The 9,422-nt window shown below is 49.7% G+C and overlaps 1 protein-coding gene across 1 annotated transcript; it reads right to left on the minus strand.

Annotated features, from left to right (window-relative positions):
- Positions 1-3,286: 3,286 nt before the first annotated feature.
- Positions 3,287-5,462, minus strand: LOC119108887 (diuretic hormone class 2-like). Its single transcript, XM_037232429.1, has 3 exons — positions 5,350-5,462; positions 4,059-4,166; positions 3,287-3,413 (listed from the first exon to the last, which is right to left on the minus strand). The coding sequence occupies exons 1-3, from the start codon at positions 5,460-5,462 to the stop codon at positions 3,287-3,289; spliced, it is 348 nt and encodes a 115-aa protein (XP_037088324.1).
- Positions 5,463-9,422: the final 3,960 nt, after the last annotated feature.

Consider the following 9,422-nt stretch of genomic DNA (forward strand, 5'->3'; position numbering starts at 1 on the left):
CAAAATGGCCGCGGCGAGATTTGTGTTCACTTTGCATGTTGACAACAACGCCACTGAATGTTTGTTCCACCATTGTGTATCGTTTGCATCGGCAATCTGCTTTCAAAACGGAGCGGGTCTCAGAAACAAAACCATGGAAGTTTGCGCGCATCAGAGTGCTGTAATGTTTCCAGTGGTGCAATTATGTTTTATTAGTAGGTCATTTGATGCGTAATCGCACGGCGAAGAGGATGGTGTAACTTAAAAACTAGCGCATGTGATAGTTTTTAAGTTATTTGATGGGTGTGTGATGGTGCTTGTGTGCATGATGGTGTGTGTGTGTGTGGTGTGGGTGTGTGTGTCTGTGTGAAAGAGAGAGAGAGAGATAGAGAGAGAGAAGAGAGAGAGAGAGAGAGAGAGAGAGAGAGAGAGAAGAGAGAAGAGAGGAGAGAGAGAGAGGAGAGAGACGAGAACTGAGAGAGAGAGAGAGACTTCCTGGTGAGGAAAGCGTAATGAACTTTTAAGTCGTATCCCCTCGGACAAATCAGAGCATAGCGACGAGCATGGTACATCCCGTGATGATATGTATGGTGAAATTCGGTAGAAACTGAGTAAGCACGGATCGCTGTGTATTAGTGCCAGTCATCGGAAGAAAGGAAGACAGCATGATATCTCTTCGCCACCGAATCACAAAATTGACCAGACATCACTTTTTAGCTGGTAGGCAAAGTCAGTACTTTGCCCACGCAAGCCCTACTGCAAGCGAGGACCAAGTGGTTGCCCAGGGTGACTTCTCTGAAAGTTATTAATTCGCAGTGCACGACGCGGCCCAAGGCCTACACTGGCACTGCTCTCAGTGCACTGTGAATCCGTTCGTAGCATACTGGCTGAAGGAAGTTGTGCTGTGCCACCAGAGCTACTGTCTCATCTCTGGTGGTACATAGCTTAACATCGCCATAGTTCATGCGTTTTTGACATTACTTTTCCCGTATCTTCGCATCTGAGTGCCCAATCTAATAAATGTGTATTTCAAAGACGACAGTGCCGCACAGTAGAGAAAAAAACAGGCACACCTTCATCAGCTTGTGCCATCATGAAGCTGTCTTTGGGTGCTCTGAAAGGGGCATTTTTTGTCACGTTACATGGTAAAGGGGTCTGTGACGGCATCGCAGGCATGGCTAGGCGTGCCGCAGCACAAAAGGGCCCCTGGCCTACCGAGGATGGGCAAATACTGAGGCGGAGGACGTGTTCAAATTTCCTTTTGGAAAAATGGTCAGCAAAACTAAGCTTGTCTATGTGCAGCGAACCACCTTACGGAGAGCTTTTGAAAAGTTATGACGGTGGAGGGTACTCAGGGCCTACAAAAGTTCTCACCAGTGACACCGACGACTCACCATGCGTCCACCGACGTGAGGCGCGTGGTAGCAGCGGGGCGGTAATTAACATGTGACTGTGAGCGCGCCGAGGCCAAATACGTGGGTGAAAGAGTCAGTATATCACATAAGTTTGCTTGCAGGTGAGCGGGTGATATCATTGCTGCGTTATGTCGTTGCGTTGTATGATGTTTCCAAGTCAAGTCATTGTATCACGCTATCGGAAACGGCTCATGGTGATATGTGATTCGCTGCATGTGCGGATCACGTGCCAATGGATGCAGCCGTGTGTGCTGATTGACGAATATCAATGTGTAAACACCTTCCGTAGTGGAAGTCATTTTCTCCGTAGTGGAAGCATCTTTCTGCTAATACCACTTCCAGTCCTCATTTAATACCGTTAGTTATTCATTACATTGATATCCGCGCGTACTCCACATATATGAATATACATACACACACACACATATACATGCATATATATATATATATATATATATATATATATATATATATATACACCATGCCAACTGCCTAATAGGTTCACTAGGAAATTATGCAATTGAAAGAAATACCACTGAACATACCTTGACAGGAAGAAAAAGAATGAATGCGTGATTACAAAGCTAAAATTGAACGCAACCAAAACAAAACGCTGTCTCCGCTGTTGCGTAATTTTTCCGGATTGACCCTATATCTACTCTACTGCTCTGGATGTCACCAGAACGTAGCATGGATGGGCGTGTCGCGTGTGCCGTTCAGTTTTGCTGGTGTGTTAGTGGGTCTTGCTATCAGCCGCAGCAAGTGTACCAGGGGTCTGCTTGTGTGGACGCGTTTGTCTATATACTCAAACTGTAATGCGTCAGCGCGTTGAGAATTACTCAGCAGCGCAGAGGCAGCGCGTTCAGAGGGGAATAAAGTGAGCCATTCTCGTTGGGGCTGGTTTCGGCCGGCAGGATCATGCCACTCTAGTCCTGCCAAAGGTCAGATGGCCTCAAGTTGATTAGACTCACACTAAACGCAATTATCACCGTCATGTGTCATCGTATCACTGCCCTAATGACATCTGAGCTGTTGCTCAGCACTGGCGGGTGCCTCGTCGCTCTGGCGTGCCTGTGCGCCGCACGCGTGCTTCAGAGCTGATGGTCGTCGGTGGCTTATCATTATACGAGATCTGCCGCTTCCTCCGAGGTTGATGATGATGGCCGTTCATCAAAAAACTGTGTTAATAACGTATATTTCTGCAATAATCGGCAAAATACACTGCTCATTTAACTTAAACATGGAAAGATTTTCTCGCACACGTAAATGCTTGAATGTTGCTGTCTTTTGGCAGAGTGGTACGTGGGAAAACTGGCCTCAACATAGATGGGTGTCGCTATTGATTTGACCGACGCAAGGATCATGTGGACGTTAAGACCATCGCTCAAACTCCAATTGGCTGCGAGAGACGCCCCATCAGGTAAAACACGGGTGCCGGATGACGGCTTCTATTGAGGGTAGGTAGAGCGCAGCAAAGTGAACGGTACACACCTTACAACCCTATCCAACAGCTCCCAGTATGTGGTTCCGGAAGAGTAAGAACAATAAGGCCGTCCCCGTGCGTGCGTGAACAACAAGTGCACTTTCAGCCGGTGGTGGAGAAGCGACAGACCAGGAGCCCTTGAGAATCAGCGGGACCAGCTGAGGCTAAGGCGGTCTCACCACGGTTTAGACCATCTTCGGTCTCTTCGGCCAACTCTACAGCGTTCTTTGGTCGGCTTACGGGCCTACAGCGGCCCGGCCCGCCGGAGTCGGCTGATCCCACGTGACCACCGCGTCCATTCCGCCGAGGATGGCTGGGGGACGCTCCAACTGGCACGTCAGCTCCAAACGTGCCCGCCGGGGTAGAGGAGGGCGCATCAGATGGAGGTCGGGGTTTACAGATGGAGCGTTTACTCGACGGAGCGTCGCCGGCGGCCGGGTCCGCCCGGGAAGGCCGCAGCCGCCAGACCCATCTTGTGCTTGGCTGCCTGCGCGGCCGAGGAGCCGCGGCCCAGGCCGAAGTCCAGCCCGCGCTTGCTGTGGGGAAGGACGCAGGCCAGAATTTCAAGGCTGCCCCCTCGATACGCTATATATGGGGCGTGCGTTGGTTGTTTAGCACATTTCGAGACCATAGGTGTATTTTGGATTTCTCTGGATTTGGCCGTAGAAAAAAATAGTCTCTTCTTACTTGTAAGGCTAACACATAAGTAACGCGTAAAGTTCACATATTTGTGGTGACCAACGCGACAGGATACGTGACGATGGTAAGAAATAGACACGCTTTTCAGACTATAACATGCTGCCTAATCTGTCACCTTTTTAGGCCAATTCCATTGGCCAATTACAATGGTCCTAAAAAGCATATAAAGTGTAGAACACCGGTAACCTGCGACACCATTCATCATGTCCAATTATAACAGAGATAGGCGGTTCACAGAAAATGAGTACTTAAATGACCGCATTTCATCTTTCGCCGAGTAGGTTTGGAAGGCCAGGTGGACTAAATGCCAACGCTTTCCGTAGCGGTATGTCCTCTTGGCCAGACCGCGATGCTCGAACAGCCATGCGGCAGGCAGCGACATCTATTGGAGCCCTGGTGACCTATTCGCGGTAGGCATGGCCGGCGCCTTGTGCAGGTGGAAGAACGGCACGTATTTTCGGAAATGTCTGTTTAGTTCTTACTGGGCCAGACCGATCTCCTCGGCGTCGTTGAGCGCGCGCAGCCGATTAACCAGCTTGCTGACGTAGAGGTCGTTCTGCATGTTCTCCACGTCGTCCGCCCATGATTTCCTGCAATGTTGAGATTAGCGTCAAACGGGCACTCGACGCAATCATCACATGATGATGATTTGACGATTTGCAACTTGATACTCGTCCACGCGCATCATCATGCATTTTGGATGGCTTTACGCTAATCATTCAAATATTCGGAAACGTTCTCTGCTTCTTAATGTAAAACAAAACAAATTATGTCTATTATGGAAAGCCCAGGATGACCCTAACTGTCCTGTTTGTACTCCGTGGAGCACGTTGTATAGATTACGGAAAATACGTGAAACGAGTAAACTGAAGCATGCCCGCCCCATGACAACCATGGCGCCACACATGATGAGATGTTGCCATGCCATGATGCTGGAAAACGAGACATAAATCACCAACTCATTAAGGTTTGATCATTGCACATGCATCTTCGATTAATATTTAATTCAGCATTGCAGAACTCCAAAAAAAGCTCCATTCGTAACATGGAACCTTTTTCGCACCACTCAATGTCCCAATCAGCTGGGGGAAAGTTTTTTGTAGAGGGAGTACAGTCAGGACTAAATACGAATACCATAGACTTTCTGCCACCGATCATCTAATATAATACACAATGTTTGATCTTGCGGGTGGGAAACATGGAGCCCCGTCTCCTTTTAGCTGTGCATTTTGTCATCATTATTTTTCATCGTGCCTTTGGCATCCCCCAACCCAGTGAGGGCGGTTCATGTGTGTTTAATTTAAAATGAAGCTACATTCTCTATTTGCGACAAAACTGATCATATGCGAAGGCCGTGCAAGTTTTCTATTACGACAATGGTGTTGCGTATCAGTGAATGCATTATCCACAGTTCTTAAATGAGATCATGAGACATCATGAGACAGGCCAAGTGAGAGCTGTAGGACCAGACACCGACTTTTAGTTGTGTTTGGATGAGCAGCAACACAACGTTGCGGTTTTGAACCAACGAGCTATTACTGGCAAAAACACAACCATTTGCTGTGTGGATGAAGTTGTCTTTAATCCCACGGATATGTTGTTGGAATTAAACATATCATTTGTAAAGCTGTACTATTATGAACAAATGCATTGAACTGAGCCCTGAAAGGATCATGTCGATAACAGAACAGCTCTTTTCCTTCCAAAATAAATCATAAACTCCGAACTTTCCCAGCTTCTTCTCATTTATCACACACGCACGGAGGTGCTCACCTCTCGGCGTCCTCCATGTGCGTGCTGGCGTTGCTGAAGGACCAGCAGAAGACGAAGCAGCCGATGGCAGCTAGCCAGGTGCAGGCGCTGATAGCGGATACGTGAAGAGTCATGAGCCTGACAACAAGAAGAGGTCTGGGTCAGGCAAGGATCATGGCTCAAGGTCAGGTAAGGATCATGGCTCAGGGTCAGGCCAAGGTCGAGCCAGTGTCAGGCCAAGCCAAGGTCAGGCCAAAGTCTGGCCAGTGATATGGTTGAGCGAGGGTCCGATGGCGAAGAATGTCATGTTGGACAGCTATGTTTTACGCGCCCTGCGCCGCGTCCGAAGCATACAGCAGGACAATTTCCAGAGTTATGTTGTGACTGGATATGTGTATTTTCATAGAACGAATCAGCTTTCAGGTCACCACGTTGAAGTAAGATTGTCCTTTTGTATGATTTTTGTGCTTTTTGTATGATTTGTAAATCAATGTATGAGGGTTAGTGAAGCCTTAGCCAACACCGCACCGGCCAAATCTGCACCGAGGCTGCACCAGCAACCCGCCGGTGGAAGCCGGGCTGGTAGACTGTACCGCAGTACATCAGGCCGTCTCCCGGCCGGATGTGAGCGTTCAGTGACCGGCACGTGGGGAACCGTCGCCAGTCTGGGGCAGGCTGGTGGTCACTGAGCCGGGCTGCACTGAACGGAGCTCTGTGTGGGCCTAGTTAAGACCGTCTGGTCACTCAGCAGCAGTCACTCACAGCATTGGCTCGGGCAGGATGGCCGTGGCCTTGGTTTGTCTACTGTTAGCAGGACAGGCACTCGATCATGGTCTCCGGATGAAAGGCTCGATCGCAAACCGTGGAAGCTGGGCAACCCACCAGACCAGACCAAAAGGTCTTTATTGCTTCCAGGTTCTGGTTGACTGGCACGTTCTTAGCTTTCCACTATCCGGACAGTGTCCAGAAACGTTATTCTATGCATGCGTTTTATCTGTGAAAATCGCTACTAAAGGCTTCAAACCTCAGTCTTATGAAAGCAAACTGAAAGCTGCTGCTAATGCATGACATTCCAGTTAAAGACTCATGATGCCCAGCACATCGTTAGAAAGCTTAAATTGCAGTTTAAGCTGTTTGTGAACTGCACTATATCAAATTCAGCTACGTAATAATGTGACATGTAACAGAACAACGTATTCTCAACGAAATTTCTCCAAGCGAGATTGAACTACAGTTCACCACGACACATCAGTGATCATGTGGACAACAGCAGCAACGTTAGAGCCCGCTAAAAACATGGACGGTACCCAGAAAAATACAATGGACGACTTTGATGTCATTTTTTCTCACGAAAATTACTGTCACCTGAAAGTGCAGTGAAAGCTTGATCGCTATTGAGTTGCCCCATAATGAAAGTTATCAATAATTCACCAAGAGGTTACTGACAACTAGCATTGTACACGTTACCAGATGGAAAATGCCCCCTTAGCCTTATGTGTTATAACAAGCATGTCCGCTCACTTACGTCCTTATATGCACGCACCCTCCACTGTTAAGTACTTGAAATTTACCTTGAAACGCCCCCATAACAGCGCTGATGGTCAGCAACGTGAGACTCACTCGGTGCTTGTCCCGGGAGGAGATCGCCTCGTGGTCGACGCTGTGCTGCTCCACCGCCGACTGCAATGCTGGTGCCGCCTCTCCGGCACCTTATATTCAATTCCCCACGAGACAGCGGCGACCAATGGACCAATGGGGCGAGGCCGCGCCCTCAGCCAATCAGAACAGCCCTCGGCCCACGCGAAACCGGACCCGTTCACTAGCCGGGTGGTTTCCAAAAAGCCGTCGATGAAATTAAAGGAAATGCTCCACATTTTAAAATGTTGACATAAGCATCATGTATAGTGAAACAACCTATCTCATAATGGCTGGAATACCTTTTAAGTGGAAAAGACTGCTCTAGACAGCACAATTTTCTGTTAGTGAACATGCTCCTTTAAGTGCCATGGCTTGGTTACGTCATCCTGCCTTGCACAACATTGATTAAGAGCCAATTGACGGCCGTTATGTCCGGAAATCGCGCGCATAAACGTCGGATATGAGCGGCTCGACAATTATTTGCATTTCTTTTTTCAAAACAATGACAATGACAATGCTTTTCTCGGCCATAATTGTCACATGGAGCATGGAATGGTAGGATTTAAATTACGTTATCATGACGTTATGATTGCCTGGGTGTTTTTGAAACACTATACCCGACATGCCTTCCCGATTTTGGCGGGCGTGTAGCTCAGAAAGTAGAGGGGCTTAGGTCTTAAAAAGGACATGATCGTGAACAGCACCAAAAGGCTTTTAATATGGCTGGTCCAGTTCAAAACCCCATGTAATTGTAGAACACTCTCTAGGCTCAAGCAAAAAGTTTTGCCAGAGGTCTACCAAAACGTTGGCCTTTAGGTAGATGCGTGGAACACAGCGACTTAGCCCTGCTTTTGATACGCTTATTGCAATCGCCTCTTGCAGGGGTCTCCTCTTAATGCAGCAACAATTCTGCAAAGGTCGGCCTGGCAGGGTTATATGTGAGGGGATGACACACTACTACTATTTGAATTGCGACGGCAGGTTGAGCCACCGAGTTACGGTGAACTACCAAACCGAAAAGTGGCAACATTTCAGTTGCATGGGATCTGACGTGGATGACAATAATCTCAATGGAATTGGAATGTTAAGTCCGTGCTAAGAAGCCTAATCCTATAGCCTGTTCTGTGACCCCAGTTCTCTTCAGCTCCTATGGGTTCTAATGTACGGCCTAGCACCATGCCAACTGTGTACATCACGCGCGGGCCATGTGTTGCGAACATGCTAGCGCTGTAGCGGAAGGCATGGCTGAGGACCAAAGAAACCATGCACGTTTAAAAAATAGCGACATTGATCTGGCTTGCTCGAGAGCCAGCTTGCTTACTGTTACGTTCTCAGTCCGTGCTCTGTCGGTACACGGCTCGGCGGAGCGTCCAGACACGGCGGATCCGGGCTTAGAACTGTATCTCTTCAAATCAGGCGGGGGGGGGGGGGGGGCAGCACTAGCGCCGCCACGTGGCCCTTCAGAACATTACACCTCCCCTCTGGGATCACAGGATGCATTGTTGCCAAAAAACGCAAAACAAAACAACGCACTTCGCAAAAGAAAACGACACGCACAATTGCATCACATCTCCCCTCCCCGGGGCCGGAAAATGCATCCAATAACATCACCTACAGTGCAACGATCACTCTTGGTAAGTACATGTACCCCCCACCGCACTTGCAGCCCCTCTGGCCTCCGCCTGTTGCGCTCTCCTCGGCGCAACGGTGCGGTTGTGGTCTGCTGTGATGGGCGTGCCGAGTGTGAGGGAGCCTCGCTGTTCGCTGCAGGTCCTGGTGACGCCTGCACAGCTACAGGTGACGTCTGATCCGCTCCAGGTGATAATGTTGTAGTCTCAGGCAGCGATAGGGCCGCCTCAGATGACGTCCGAGTTGTTTCAGGTGACGTCTGCGGCGCTCCAGGCTGCTCTGTTGCAGCTTCATGCGGCGCCCGCTTCACATCCAGGGACGCTGGCGCATCAGACGTCGGGTGCACCACTGCCATAGCGGCAGAACTCGTTGGTTCACACGCTGGTATAGCCGCTGGCGATTTGATGCCCTCCGAGATCAGCGGACGTAACGGACGCAGGAAGCGCCTATTCCGCCAGTATACGCGTCCAGATGGTGCGCGGATCAGGAAGCTGCGGCGCTGCTGGCTGACCCCGCTGATGACACCGGTGCTGTCCCAGAGGTCGATACGGGGGTCCTGGAGCAGCACGTGTTGACCCAGCTGTAGAGGGCGATGTGAACGTTCTGAAGCGTCGTAGTAGTCAGCCTCTCTGCGACGCCGTTCCGCTGCGCGCGCCGGTCGCACACATCAGCACGCTCTTGCCAGCACTTGGCGAACGAGCTGTGGTGAGCTGGGATCATCGACCTCAGCGGATGGCCGAGGAGCAATTGAGCTGGTGATCGTCCGTCCGCTCTCGGAGAGTTTCGAAGTTCCAGCAGCCCCTCCGCGAATGCGTCCATATCGAGGT

This window comes from Pollicipes pollicipes, unplaced genomic scaffold, assembly GCF_011947565.3.
Source record: "Pollicipes pollicipes isolate AB1234 unplaced genomic scaffold, Ppol_2.1 Scaffold_6950;HRSCAF=8241_pilon_pilon_pilon, whole genome shotgun sequence".
In the NCBI taxonomy this organism is placed as follows: Eukaryota; Metazoa; Arthropoda; class Thecostraca; order Pollicipedomorpha; family Pollicipedidae; genus Pollicipes; species Pollicipes pollicipes.

Coding starts and splice junctions, on each gene's coding strand:
- LOC119108887 (XM_037232429.1), bottom strand. CDS start 5,462: ATGACTCTTCACGTATCCGCTATCAGCGCCTGCACCTGGCTAGCTGCC. Junction 4,167..5,349: donor CACATGGAGGACGCCGAGAG/GTGAGCACCTCC, acceptor TCAACATTGCAG/GAAATCATGGGCGGACGACG. Junction 3,414..4,058: donor GAGGAGATCGGTCTGGCCCA/GTAAGAACTAAA, acceptor CCTTCCCCACAG/CAAGCGCGGGCTGGACTTCG.